The 15835-nt window shown below is 43.9% G+C and overlaps 1 protein-coding gene across 1 annotated transcript in view; it reads right to left on the bottom strand.

The window, feature by feature from the left end:
• Positions 1-270: 270 nt before the first annotated feature.
• LOC138581097 (V-set and immunoglobulin domain-containing protein 1-like) overlaps positions 271-15835 on the bottom strand; it is an 88551-nt gene continuing 72986 nt past the window's right edge. The window contains exon 4 of the mRNA XM_069652173.1: positions 271-1749. Within this exon, the coding sequence (XP_069508274.1) occupies positions 1595-1749 (155 nt within the window). The 3' untranslated portion in view covers positions 271-1594. The remainder of the gene's footprint in view (positions 1750-15835) is intronic.

Here is a 15835-nt window from a genome sequence, read left to right as displayed (position 1 = left end):
ACATCTGCACATGGTGTATATGTAATTGATTTGCTACTTGATCAAAACGAGAGCATTTGTGGATCTCTATTGCAATTTCATAGAGCCTGTTTGTGAATGTCACGGTTGCCCTGGTTACTGTATCCGACTTTGCATCTTGTTTATTAGTGCAAGGCACTCAAGCCTGGGATTGTCCATTCAGCCATCTTTGCTTCTGTACACAGACTGCTGCTGATGCTTGTACTAATAAATACAAGAAGTACCAAAAAAGTACTAGAAACGTTTTGGGGATCGTTGTTTGCAGATGTGTTTATTGAATAGCACCAAAGTTACTTTTAATTTTACAAAGTGCTTTTTATATGAACTTAACAATAACTGGAGCAACTCTATTGTGGCCAATGTGACATACATGTATATGTGTTTTAGGAGGCGCTTGCTGACCAGAGAATTTTCAAAAGTGCTATGGCGAAGTTGGGGATGCTGAATCTGCACAGCCCTGTAAACTACAGGATTTCTCATCTAACTAGTGGGAACATTTGTCAGTGTGTATGTAACACAAAGGGGTCATGTTTTTATGTGGCAGAACAATAAACCAAGGCGTAAACGCAAGGTGTAATGCTTTTATGCCTTCCTTTAGAATCCTGGTCTATTCTCAGGATGAAGCAGAGTTAAAATAGCCGACATGCTTTCCTCCTGCGTCTTGAAAGTGCGCTTCATTTTACGCTTGAATGAGATTTTCATGCAGGTGCAAAACGAATGGAATCCACCGGCATTCAGCATCTGATAAAAGAAAGCAGGTTCCATTTAAAACCTATTTTAAATGCCATCTGAAAAGCGTAATTTTCAAGCTGCATTAACAATTTATATAAAACATAGCATAAAAAGGAAAGGGTCAATGGGGCTAATGTTGGCAAAACTCCCAGCTGCCACATTTCCGTCATTTTCACTGAGGGGTGCAAATGTAAAGGGCAAAAGGCATGTCTTTTGCCTTTCACATTTGCACTCCACAATGCAAAGGTAGTAAACGCTGCCTAGCATGCTGCCATGCCATGCAGCGTTTACCTTTCTTTGTGAGCACCGCTTGCCATGCTTGAAGCAGCACTCACAAATTAAATTAAACCCTCTCCGACATGTGTGCATGTCGAGCAGGCTTTAATTGTAATTGTGCACGCTCTGAAAGCTGCATGCAGGAGACACAACAGCCCATCATTGCTAATGCTGGCCATCCCCTGCATGCAATAACCACTTTATATAAAGTAGCGCCTAAAGTGTTTGTTTATAGTCCTGCTTGTTATGATTTCATATGATGTTAAGCACATTTGCATCTTCATATCAACTCATTTTTGGGGTTGCACAGGGCCTCAATGATGACTAAATAGTGTCCATTCCAGAATGTTCTCCATCTTCTTCTCGGAAAAAGAATGTCTGTGTTGCTGAAACCCAAAGAAATATCCTACTTTAGATTATCACCCACTAAAGGGTTTTTCAGTAGCCCGCCGCAACGTGGCACAATCTCAATATGTCTTCCCATCCACCCTTATGTTTCCTCTGAAGTCAGTATGAGCCTAACACAACCCCGTCCCTCACTGGTGGCCTTTAGTTGCAATGAGGACATTTATCCCCGATAACAAACAGCTATGATCAGGGCCACTCCACAGGCGGTGGCAAGAATCCCCACCACCATCCCCACTTCCATATAGCGCTGTGTCCACTGTTTGGGCTCCCCAGTGGGTGACGCGAGGTGGCGTGGGCTCGCTTCATTTGGAGGATCTGTGAAGAAAAGAAGAAAAGAATGAGTCAAATCCACTGGGAACAAAATACATACATTTGGGTTCATGAAGAAAGTGGCCCCACCCAATGCAGATGTTAAAAAAGCTCTCTGCACTGTAAAGTCCCAAAGCATCCTCACCAAAACACAATATTGCCACCCTTGACAATTTCCTTGTGACAGTCTTTATGAGGCACGCCCGCATGCCACACAGCGCTGAATTAAAACCCGCTGGGGTTTCTAAGTACCAAGACTTGAAAGACCCATTGAGACAGTTTGAAGGTTAAAACTGTTCAGATCAGTATCAGTGGATTAACATTCAAACCAGTGTGATGTAGAGTCCCATTCGAGATATGAGGACGCCAAATACCTCCTGCTGGAGCCATTGGAGGTGGCCAGTGGGGAAGTTCTCATCGAGAGAAAATAAATAAAAGAATGGGTCAAAAGGGAGTATTTCACTGCATAATTCTCAGAAGCAATTCCGTAAACATCCATATAATGCACCTTGACCTCTGAAGGGGAACACATGGGGCATTACATTCCTTCAGAGGCCTTGTGTGGCAAAGAACACAGGACAGGTTCTCTGCAGGAAATCATGCATGTGCCCATCAGAAAATCATGCATCCAACACAAACACTGCATGCACTGCAGGCAAACATTTCTTTTACACCCCTGGGGCCGTACTATAGCGTGCTATGGTCACATGGGGAAACATGTCAATCAAATCATATGCATGTACATCATTACTTTTGAACATTGTACAAAGTGATATAATTATAGCACTCTTAAATATTGTGGCAGGAGGCATACCACATATCATGGGGGCCTTTGCTAGCTACTACAAGAAAAAACGCTCAAAAGAATAGAACTGTATGCGTTACTCGCTCATGCCAAGGGTAACTTGTTAGCCCTGCGCCAGCATTCAGCATAATCTGTTACATCTTCCTCTATCTGAGGCAGTGAGAGCAAGTTCAGTAGTTGTGAGAAATTGCTGTCTGGCAAGGGTGTACATCTTGTCTTTTTAAATTTGTAGTAATGCAACACAATGAGGCGGGTAATTCCATCTAAGAAAGGGTGATCTGCTAAACAGATTTATTTATTTATTTTATTCAATAGTTTTTTTTATAATGCGCCTAATACTGTACCTGAGTTAGGTTTCTAAGCGCAGATCCGGGATTCGAACCTCTATCGGTCTGCGTGGTCTTGCTTCCAAGACCAGGCGTTGCCCCCATGCTATCCTCCTTTCCATTTCATAAGCTCCATGACAAAAGCATAGTGACATGTTCCCTGCTGCATTTGTCTCCTGATCTTCAGCACCTGGGTACAGAACAGTTTCTGAGGTCACCTGCCCCCTTTTGACAGCTGCAGTGACAGCCGTGTCAGCCCAGACGCTGAATTTAAAGCCTGCACCTCTGTTTCAAAACCACATAGTCGTGAGGAGTAACTATTCTGGTAGCAGTTCATCTTTAAACATAAAGCAATCACAACATTTAGGTTACGCTGGATAGTAATTCACATAACTATAGGAGGCTACATGTGATTTATAGGGTGATGTGTATTCTGGTCAGGCAGCTTGACCCTGCCAGACTGCAGAGCAACAGACTGAAAGACCGTGCCTCTCCTGTGATCTTTTGTTAGGTCTGGTAACAACTCTCTCCAGCAGGACAGCCTCCCAGCTGTACTAGGAAACAAGAAAGAAAGGGCACACCCAACACAAAAGGACGAACCTCAAACCAGGGTGCTGCATAGCAAAGAGCCTTTTATGCTTTGGGTCTGAGAAGGGAGTCAGAGTTAGTATTTTTTAATTTAATTTTTAATTTATTGGACATTTGTATGGCACCTATACATAAAAAAAAATTCTTGGCACCACAAGACAATAGGGGCGGGGGTGCAGGGGATAAAGTAACAGTAACGGTGCTACTAGGCCTTGTGACATTCGGATCGTGCAAGTGCAGTAACAGGAAGTTCAGGGACAGGTGAAGAGGAGAAGTGCAAGGGAGAGGGGGCCAAGGCACTGGGCAAGTGCTAAAGGAGGCCCAGGAGGGCAAGTGCTCAGACAAGGGGATGGGGTTAGCTAGTGCAAGGGGAAGGGTGGTGGACCAGGCTCAGCTTGGCTGGGCAGGGAAGGGTGCCCAAGGACAAGTACTGGTAGAGTTAAGGGGGAGACTGGTAAAGGGAGGGCCTGCCCCAAAAGGCTCATGATGGATGCAGGCCACCGGAGATAGAGGCAGGTAGAACTAGAGAGAGAGGGGGAAGGAGGAGGTGAAAAGGAAAATCTAGAGAAGCTTCTGGAATTTAAGGAGATCTGACTCAAGATGGAGAGGGTCTGGAAGGCCATTCCAGAGGGAGGCTCCTGCCGAAGAAAGATCTACCCCACACTCTCTGCTTATATAAATGTCTGGATAGTGTGAGAAACCTGAAGGTGTCTCCCGGGCTAGTCCCCGGGGATCTGTCATCCAGGTGGCCAGGACACGGCCATCGCTATTGGATCCAGTTCCTGGGGGTGGACCAGTGAGGGAGGATCACCTGGATGGGTGGTCCTTGGGGAGTGCGAGTGGGGCACCGACAGGTGATACACAGTATCCCCCTTCTTTCAACACCTTTTCCCCATCCACCACATAGGATATTCTAAAACACTGCGCCCCCTCCCCCCTTTTCCGACAGGAACATGTTCGCACAACACGAAAGACAACCAGAGCCGTTTACCTGCAATGTCCCAATACAAGGGTCAGGCATAGTCAGGCAATCGACCAGAATCACACACACCTTATGGCCCTTTCCCTTCCCCACAGGGATAAAAGGTGGAGCACAAAACGAGCAAGGCAGACCGCACGACCTGAGAGCTAATTCAGCACGGCAGTTCAAGAGGAGGAGAAAGAGGGTGCAGACCGAGAGGGTGACAAGGAGAGAAGCAACCTTGCCCTTTCTGACCAAGGCCCGTAAAACCTATGCAATAACAATTATAAGTCCGCGAACAATAGCCAGCGTGTGTTGCAGCAGATGTCTATGGTACATGAGACCCTCCTCCACTGATAACCAAGCCAGAGAGAGACGCAGGTCTCTATGGTACCAACCTTGACTCGAAGGAGAATAAAGCGAAGCAGTTCATCACAGCCGGTGAGTCGAGGGAAGAGCTGATAAAAAACTGAACTGTGTTGAACGATAAATAGCCAATGGCTAAATTGGAACTTTTGAGAAGCTTAAAGTTACTAGTGAGAAAAGAAGGGGAAACCAGCAACAGAGGAATCCGGCACCATATGGGTGCTTAGGCAGGAAACTCTGGGCGATTACCCCATGGTAGAAACTACTGTAACCAGAAGCCCTTGGGAAGAGGCGAGAAGAGGTCAAAGTGGTCTTACAGGGGTCTTGTAAAATCCTTTGTACGGTCGAAAGTCTTTGACCGTAGTCTTTGATTGCGAAGATAAGGGAAATTAGTCCCGCTTGTTGAAATGAGCATATGAACCATGTGTTGAAGTTGGCAAGACTAAACCCGGCAGAGGGATGCTAACGAGAAGGGGTGAAGTCTAAAAGTCACATAGTGAACTGTTTGGTAAAAGTTGAGTGAACTCAGCAGAGGGATGCTAACAAAAAGGGGCGAGGTCTGAAGTCCCTATGAACAGTGTGTTAACCGAAGTGAACCCGACCACAGGGTGTCCACGGTAAACTGTCTGTAAAAGTTGATGAGAGTGAACCTGGCAGAGGGAAGCCAACAAAAAAGTGTGAAGCCCGAAGAACTGTTTAAAAAGACATTAAGATTTGTGAAAGTAAGAAAAGACACTGTGAGCCCGAAGGAGGGAGGCAAACCTCTGAAAGGGGTCTGAGTCCGAGAGGGAGATCCAGGGTGGAAAGTTGTCATCCAAAGTGCTTTGAAAAGGGAACTGTTTAATTGATTTGTTGAATATGATTTGTGAAGGGTCAACGCCCGGAAGAAGGGGACCCAGGGTTAAGCCATCACCTAAGGTACACGTGAAGCAGAACATTGGGTTTGTTTGTTGGATAAATCAGGCCTCGAAGGCAAGAGACTTAACCTTCGAAGAACCTGATAGCTGATACGGAACTGTTGGCTCATGCTGGGAAAGCTCGAGAGTGTGCTGTGCTCAGAAGTCCCACCTCATCCTGTGCTCAAAACGTGGGGAAGGTAGACTGCTGCCTAAAGCCCATCCTTACTTATGATTTGAGTACACTTCTTTCTTTATTGAAAACCCTATCCCACACTCTTTCTATATTGAGTTGTAAGGATTCGGCAATAGTTATTTTTAGTATAGGCCATTTATTTTGACAAGACACCACAAGAACTGCCTTATTTTCATTTTGATGGTTGAAGCTTGCTCCCATCTTAGATTTAGGTTTAGTTTAGGCTTATTTTCACCCTACATTTATAGTTTAATAAACACCCTTGAACTGTGTTCACTTGTGTCTGTCTTCACTATTGCCACCATGAGTTCCTTACAATAGTCACGGAAAGCTTAGCACAAGTGGAGAAGTATTCCGTCATCTTGTTTCTCTATGTAACTCGCTTTCCTTTCTGCCCCCTCCACTTCCCTTCTCATATAGCACTTTGGGCTTGTTGTCAGAAGGCAAAGTCCACTTGTCCCAAGGACAGGGATTTGACCCTTTAAAGTAGGCTTTCTTTTGTCTAATCACCTTTGGACTTTTGCTTATAAATGCAGGAGTTTCCCATTCCTTCTTTGATTCACTTTTGGATCATTTAGGCAGAAGCTCCTTTGGGGGAGTTTACTTTACAAATGCCTCTACCAGTGAAGTGATGAGTGTCCAAGGCAGAGGGAATCGCCACTCCCTAACCATCCCCAGGGCATATTGGGGGTGATGTGCTGTTGGAGCAAGATCTGGCTCTCTGCCAACTACACTGGTACCCGTGTCCTGACAGGTGGTGAAGGACCCCTGCAGGTGTTTGCCAGCTTCCCCCGTGATCGGGAGAATGGTAACAAAGACATATCTTATCCCTGAGCCCATGGATTGGCACTCACAGCAATGTTTCAAATCAGTTTGACACAGTCGAACCAAGAGGACCCTCAAGGGTTGCTTTTGGCACTGGCTTGAATTTCAAGCCACTGTGACGCACGTTCAAACCAGTTTTCCATTGCACCATGCCAGATAAGTGTGCTATTACACTGGTTTGAACTAGATGCTCATCAAACCCCTTTTCTTACCACCAGCCTCTTCTTCGTCACTCCAAATCAACCGTCAAACTGACCCTTGTGGCTTCGATAAGGGGCAACCCTCGAACGCTTCATCGAACCATGCATCCAGTCATCAGCATCCTTTCCATCGATCCACCCTGGTTACCCTCACGATCTGCACTTCTTCGAATGCCGTTTCAAACAGCAGCAAGCTTAAGGTTGAACCCAGTTTCACACCTTCTGGAATGACTCAAATGCATGCAAGCCTCATTCGAACAGCTCAGACAGCACCAAGAAGTCTGTTTCGATGCTGTTAAACCGCTAAAAACAGCAGAAAGGTATTATTGACTGCTAAAAGCTCCCCTGGTCCATCCTTGGGCCCTAGAGACTGATTGGGTCACTTTTATTCCTTTTTTTGCACAAGACCGTATCCTTTTATGAACATTATGACAGTTGATTGACTTTTAGCCCTGTTTCATTAACCAAGTACTCTATCTTTGTACCTTTTGCATAATCTGCTTTCTTTCTACAGTGTGAGTTTTTGTAGTGTGTTTCTATTTAGTTATTATTGCATATGTTGTGTTTAATTGAAGTATATATATACATATATATATATATATATATATATATATACATATTATATTCACTGAAAGAAATGTGTTCAAGGGACGTTATGGTTAAGTTGCACTAACAAAAACCCATGAAATTCACTGAAAAAACGTTGTTAAAGGGATGTTATGGTTAAGTTGCACTGAATTTTGTGGGTTTTTGTCAGTGCATCTTAAACATAACGTCCCTTTAACAATGTTTTTTTCAGGGAATTTCATAGATTTTTACTAGTGCCCCTTCAGTTTGCTACAAGCTCCTTAAATTATATGCCCTCCCACCCACAATATGTCAGATATGGAGTCCGCAGACAGCGCAGTAGTCCGTGGACGCCGGGCGGCATTTACAAGGCTCAGGATCATAGAGGAGACCCACAAAATATGTACCCATCAACCAACAAACAGATGTACATAAAATCACAACTAATGTTTACTACATGCAAATAAACTTTTTTGTACAAACACTTACGTTAAAAAATAGGAATCTTTTTTTATTTAGCTCACATTACACTGGAATGCACCAATCACAAACCATAACTGTACACTTCATATAATCTCTTCACTACAACTATGCATACAGATTGAGAAATACCGGGTGCTTATTGGACAACAAATTCTCACTAAATAGTAAGTGCATTGTATTTATTTCTCTTTTATTAGCTTTCATTATATAAACATGTGTTATCAATCAGAAGTCCTTTTTTTCTCACAGAAATGGCAAGCAAACTTGAATGGTTAGAGGACATCTTCCCAAAAGAAGAAATGAGCGATGATAACATCTCCAATGGTATACAATAGATATTTTTATATAAACAAATAATGGATTTTAGTACACACCTTACCAAAAAATAGTATTGTGTATTTTTCTTACAGTAGATAGTTTTCATGAAGAAACTACGCCCCGGTTTAATCATACCCAATCCCCAGAATCACAAACAGAAGCCCTATCCCAATAATCATGTCAATAATAACATCATGAACTTCTCTAACAAATTAGATGAACTTAGTAATGATTACAAAGAACTTTAACAGTATGTGAAAAAATCATATGATTACAAATGTTCCCTATCACTGTCCTTGTTGCACCTGTCCCCCTTTTCCCCAGCAAATTCTCAACATTTTAATTAAAGACACTGGCCCTCATTACGACCCTGGCGGAAATCGTGGTGCAAAATGCACCATGGAGCACGGCGGAAAGCTGCCGATAGCGCCATGGGGGTTGGCGGATTTTCCGCCCCATTCCGACCTTGGCGGGGCGGTAAATCCCCATCCCCCATTTTACCCTTCCCCATTCCCATTTTTGCCCCATAGGGTATAATGGGAGTGGGGAAGGCGTTAATTACGCCACCGTAAAATACGGAGGCGTAAATAATAGCAAGGTCCCGTAGCGCCATGGATTTCTCCGCCCGGAAAAACCAGGCGGAAAACGCTCCATGGCGCTACGGGAACTCGTAGTAGGGCGGACGGGTCCGCCGCGAATACCGCTGGCGTAAACCCACTCCGCCAGGGTCGTAATGAGGCCCACTGTGATGAAACCTCACTCCCTTCCTCCCCTCATATTTATTGTACAAAAGTTCCTAATTCTCCCATTTATGTTTCCCAATCTGATACCCCATCCCAGTCTTGAATAATTGTATTTTTTGTGCTATAAATGTTTGTTTATTGTTGTATGGTATTTCCTATTTTTTTTAAAATCCCTTTATGATCCGCGGACACTACGACTATCCGGGGTGTCCGCACTCAAAATTGAGGTGCTCCCAAACAGGCGTAATGTCCGGACATGTCAGTTTTCGTGTGACATACTTTTAATTAGTCGGCGGACACTGCGCCTGTTCTACGGACACCCAGCGCATGCGCCCTGCGATTCCTGCCCGAAGGGTGTCTGCGGATGGCCATCAGGGCTGCGGATGTCCCCGGATGTCATCATGTGACCGTACCCATGCTGCATGATGGCGGTGTCTGCGAACGGTGTCCGTGGCCATGGACAGTACTGCTTTTCCAGCCAATCTAGGGTGTTTCAAGCAGAAACTTTACCCTTGCACAGCTCCCAGACCCATTCTACATTTATCTGGCAATTTTTGACAACTTTTCAAGGTCTATTTTTGACTCGATAGTCTGCAGACAGTATGACTGTCCGTGGATGGTTCCTCAGAAGGGACCCACCTATTACTTTTCCTCATTCTCAATCTGGCTATCTAGGGGAGAGCACCTGCTTCACTGCTGGGCACATTTCTTTTGCAGAACTTGGTCTTGGAGACCATGGCATTTCTTATGGCCATTGCATCTTCCCTGCCACACCCACACCCTTGACCACCCCGACCATCATCATCATCATCTGGAGGGCCTGGAGAGGGGAACAGGTGCAGTGATACAGAATAGGAGGATCAAGAGGAAGAAGAGTATGAAGTGGAGGAAGTCCCTGTAACCAGTACTCAGAATGAGTCCTGGCTGTTGCAATTGTTCACGACCGTTGGAAAAGTTCCAAAGGCTTGTGCAAGCAAGGTTCGATGCACTGGGTGCAAAGTTGTACTCAGTTGCGGGAAACCTGGCTTGTATTCCTACGGGACTACTTCCATGAGGCGCCACACCAAATTGAACCATGCAACTGCTCTGAGGAAGGCAATACCTTTCTCAGGTAAGAGCAGGTTGACTTCCTCCACCCCATCATCTTCATCTGCTCCTGTCATCACAAAGGATACTCCTTTGGGGCAGAGGATCCCAGCTGCGGCTTCATAGGGCATACAGAATGCTGTTGACCCTTACCTTTCGAGGGTTTTAGTTGTATGTATGTACTGTGAAACACCGATCTGTAGGGGGAAGCAGTTTTGGAATGCTTTGGCGGCTGCGGACAAGGAGCATGTGTAATGCTTACCTTATGCATCGCGGGAGCATCCGGACCCTCTGGCACCCCTGCTGTCTTGCACTGTGTAGCTGCAGATCGTGGGCTCTGCAGACTTCTCCCTAAATGAGAACATGTGTGTCATGCATGTACAAGACTGGTATTATGCCCCCTGGCTTCCCCTTCCTAGGAATACTGGACTCACCTGTGGCTTGTACTATGGTGCTCTCCATCCTGCTGTCGTCGCAGGTGCTTGGTTATTGGCTTGCCTTCTCTTGGTTCTTGGCTTGCCTTTTTCTTACTGCGTGTCTCCGTTCCAGGTACTTCACTGGATAAGCCCAGACCAGCTGTTGCTTGTGGGGAGGAGATTGTCCTTCTTGTTCACCTTCAATAAGTGCTCACTATAGAGTTTACCTGGTTCAATAAATGTTCAGTCTTTCTTATCAGATATCTTCTGCCTTGTTTTTCCTATGTGGTATGAAGCGGTGTGTACAGCTGCCTTATGTGCAGCGTGTGTGTGTTTGACCTCTGCTCAAGGGCTGTCCAATACTGTTGTGCTCTTACTACTTTCTCTTTTGTCTTTCTTTGCAGGTGCCGGGAGCTGAGGCACGTCGGAATGCGAAGCAGGAGGGCACTGCATCGGAGCGCGGAGCTGGAGGGAGCTGGAAGGAGCTGATGGCACTAGAGGTCTGATGCAAGCTGGGATTGTGAGAGCTGCGAGAAGGTGAGTCCCAGCTGGTAAGTGTGCTGAAGCTGCTGCAATCCATGCAAAGTTACAGCCTTTATCTAATCTGTGTCCTTTTATTGCAGGTTCGGATTCTCAGTCGGAGAGCCTTCGGTAAGTGTCACGCTGCGGAGAGCAGAGTAACGCGAAGCAAAGAAACATGCATGGGTGTGGTTTAAATAGCTACCCACCAATGCGCACTGGCTGCAAATTAAAAAGAAGTCTGATGGCCCAGCTGTCGGCCATCTTGGTGGGATTTAGGCTGGGTTTTCATGGTGGCCATCTTGGGAGGCTTCAAAGCAGCAGTAAAAGCCAGATTTATGGCCCAGATAAGTGTCAGGTGTGCCATAAAAAGGTCCAATCTTTCCTTCCCTTTGTCCTCCTGGCCCTAAATGTGATGTGAGTACATGTGGTGCAGGGGGAACTCCTGGTGGTCATGACAGCATGAGAAACACTGCCACCTACCTGATTAAGGCTCACCCAACATCTTACTCTCTCCACCCACCCCTTTGTCCCTGTGGTTGGTGCCCCTTCCCACCCTTCCCTACCCTACCTTGCCTCTCCTGAAAGAAAAGGCAAAAAATACATAATTGAAAAAACACAAAAAAGGTTCCTTTAGGAGCCACCTTTCACAGCAAAAATATAGAAGTGAGAAAAAAAGTCACAGGCCCCTGGGCAGCATCCATAGTCTGTGGACAGCGCAGTAGTCCGTGGATTTCCAGGCATGGACAATTGAAATCATTTTACTTGTTTTGCGTTCAAAAAGGGTTGCACTTAAAAGAACATTTTTTTCTGTTTTTGACTTTTATATTTTTTTATTTTTGGTTTTACAAACTGAACTAAGAAAACATTTCACTGAATTTAATTATTTCGTCTCACTCTCACAAAAGTTGCTTCAAAGCATTTTGAATGTTTTCCACAAAAATCTGATTACTCACATGAGTTAGATGTACTCCATCTCGCTGAAAAAGGTTGGCCCTATAAAATTTAATTTTCTCATTATGAAACGATGTCATGCCAACATCTCGAACAAAAGCACACACAGCTTTATTGACATTGCGCCTGGCTTTTTCCATTTGTGGACCAAATCAACTGGAACACATCCACATCTGTTCCTGGGCAATGCATCAAAAAATAATTTTCGAATTAGGGAACATTTCCTTCAACTTTCCAAATGTCTCCTTGATTGCAAACTGCAATGAAATTCCAGTCACGTTCCCCAAACTGTTCCCTCTACAATGAACAATAATAATGTCCGGATGTTTCAATTCAACAATATTTGCACAAAATGGGAGCAAGTTCACCCACTTCATGTCTCGCACTCCATACCAGAACACTTCCAATTCAGGGAATACAAGATTTTTGCCTATTCCACAATGCTCAGCATACACCTTCAACCAATGAACACAAGTGTCCCCCAAAATCCAAACACTTGCCTGCTAAAAGACATTGCCATGGCCATGTTCAATCCTCTCATAACTCCTACTAACAAAACTCCTGCTATCCTCTCTTCTTGTACACCTTACCCAGGAAACCGGATTGGCTGATCCAACGTTGTCAGCGCACAGCCACGACTGTCCTCGGTCTCTGCAGTCCCCTTTCCATGCCAGGCAACCTTAAAAGACCGGATGTGGCACGTGCCCTCCGGAACTACTGCGGTATCCGCGGATGCCACGTTCACACAAAGGGGTGGGAAAATTAAAAACAATTTAAGTTATTTAATCTTTAGTGGTGGCTCTGAAAAGAACCTTTGTCTTTTTTTCTGGTTTTGTTAACAAACATCTTTTTTCCTTTTTTTGTTTTGATGTACAGCAGTTCTGTACACTCTACATCTTCCTTTACCATTTTCTTACAGGAACGTTTTCAATGCATTCCAAACATTTTAAAGGAAAATTGCATTTCCGACATCTGTGAAGGGAACTCTAGCTTCACAAAAGAAATTCACACCATCAGAATTTATATTGTCATACTAAAAATATGACATTCCTGCAGCATATAAAAAAGCAGATAAAGCTTTATTGAAAAGCTGCCTTGATTCTTCAATTTGTAGACTGGAAATGTGTGTTGGACATCTCCATGTTTGCCTCTGATTTAGTTCAGAAAAAAATATCTTAGCAGCAGGAAAGAGTTGCATTAGGATTTTAAAGAAATCCTTCAGGGCAATCTGCAAAGGCACTGGAGTCACCAACCCCAAACTGTCCCCTCCACAATGCACAATCACAATGTCTGTACATTTAAAGTGAGTCATAATCTCACAGAATGAAAACAAGCTTGCCCAGCTTAAACTACAAACTGCATGCCACAAACCTTCCACTTCTGCAATCCAATATTTCTAAGGATGCCATAATTTTCAACATACACCTTCAATTACTGATTTGAAGAGACCCCCAGAATCCACACAGTCTGCCATCTCAAACACATAGCCATAGCCATTGTCAGTGCTCTCACAACTCCTGCAAACAAAACTCCTGCAACCCTCTCTTCCTGTACAACCCACCCAGCAAACCAGATTGGCTAATTCCCACAGTCCCCTTTCCATGGCGGGCATCCGTAAAAGACCTGGATGTGGCACATGCCATCCGCGGGCTGCCACAGTGTCTGCAGATCCCATAGCACAGGGGCAGCCCTTCTACTCTTTCCACTTCCATCTTCTCAACACTCCATCATTGGCTGCTTTCAAAGATTCAAACATCCATCCACAAATCACATCCAAAACCCCTACACTTAACCCTGTCATCTCACTTCAACACTACAGATGTACACTTGAACTCCCAGAGTGGATATCTCCTGCTAATGAAAGGCATCTGCATCAAATATGAAAAAAATGTTTCTCTTGTACACGTACAAAAAAGTCGGGATGTGCTCCCCCAAGCATCACAGAAACGCTGTGTGGGCTTCCAGCAAAGAGACAGGGGCACCAAAGGATATCCAGACAAACAAAATCCTTTAATAGTAGTTTGTCATGTTACAGGGAAAGTAGCAGAAAACGACGCGTTTCACGGAGCACACACCGCTTGATCACGTTATAGACAAAGGGTCCTGCTACTTGCCCTTAAATAAGCTTCTCAATAAGCATATTCTCTTTTTAACCACTCTAGCAGATGCCATGCATTGCAGCATTCATCACCTGCTCACGTGAAGCAGCAAACAATTACAATGCTCTGCACTTCAAAATATTTATTTTTGGAAGCATTTTGAAAAAAGTCAAATAAATGCTTATCTGCATTTACAGCAGCACTGTGTCACTTTTTCATAAAACAAAGTAAAAGCATATAAAATAGATGTGCACAGCATTTGTAATTAGCACTCAGTGTGTGCCTGTTTAATATATTTACAGTACATGTATACTTCCTACCATAACCCATTACAATCTTCAGCTACTTATGCACTCATACATTTTTCTCTACATTCTGTGTCTTATATTCCAACTTTCACAATGGGAAAAGTGGAACTACAAGTCCCAGAACGCAAACAAAAATCTAGGACTATATAAACACATACAGATTAGAATGCATTATGTTGGAAAATATGCATATAGTCCTAACATGTTAAACTTCCACACACCAACTGCCATTTAAAAGCCTACTACAAATCTTTTCCAGCAACTTTTCTTCTCTTTTACAAAACGTTACCGAGCTTCTACAAATGCACATATGCATTTCTTAACTTTCATGAAAATGCTCCTAAAAGCAACAATTTTTAACCGTCCACCAATGTTAACTGTTTTTTCCCATCACTTGTCCTTCCTTCATAAATATAAGCCTTCCTTACTAGAAGTACTTTGTCATTACCACATAGCCCCCTCTAATGTTTTTTAAGAATTACAGGAAAGAAGCACATTACTGAAGACAACACACAAAAAATGAATACCCTTTGCATCCAACAAAGTAACTACATTAATGTACCATGTACATGTATGTCATTACAGCAGCACAGTTGTACTAGATAAGTGCTTCTGTGGTGTCTGGTAATTACCTGTGTGTGCCGGAAGTAGGGGCACACATTTGGAGCAAGTATTAGAGGTTTACAATTCACTTCACTTGATGCACTTAATTGGTGCCTCAATTAACTCTTAACCTGGATGACCAATTCAATCCGACACCCCTAACTAGATCCCTGATCCATACTCCTCAGGATCCACTGATGTGCAATAAGACACCTTATGGGTAATCCCCTGCCTCATGTGAAGATGTTGCTTAAAACACCTAGGGGATCTCAATTGACTCGACCAATATCAGGAAGGAGGTTCATGGAGCATTATTTTGTTAAATAAGCTAGAACTAGCACATAACTGAAAATGTGCACAGTTTTAAGAGAGAATGCTATGTTGGACCATTCTGCTATGTCTACACAGAATTTCTTTCGGGGGCACAAAGATATGACTGACATTAGCATTATTGAGTTTGCTGATAAGGCAATGGAACATGAGAACTCCTTTAATAATCTGGAAAGTGTGATCCAACAGACTTGTGATGCATCAATACAGGACTCACCTACGGCCCTCACTAATATAATGGAGGCTAATGATAATGTAAATTTAATCCGAGAATGAAGGACAAAGTATAAATGCTGGTTTGGGGGAATTTGCTCATGAATGTGGTTCTCCTGCTCTACACCATACTCTGAAAGATATCGACGAGAGAATTTGACTGACACATCCAACTGTTTCTGCCTTTAATGTGGTTTTGAGTTCAGTTGTGGCACTCAATGACAACATATGGGCAGAACTAAAATTTACTAATGGCCTGATGGCTGAGGTAAATAGTAAATTGGATGGTA

Source organism: Ambystoma mexicanum, chromosome 3p (genome assembly GCF_040938575.1).
Source record: "Ambystoma mexicanum isolate Mex_15411 chromosome 3p, UKY_AmexF1_1, whole genome shotgun sequence".
Lineage (NCBI taxonomy): Eukaryota > Metazoa > Chordata > Amphibia > Caudata > Ambystomatidae > Ambystoma > Ambystoma mexicanum.
This window is presented reverse-complemented; position numbering and strand designations above follow the sequence as displayed.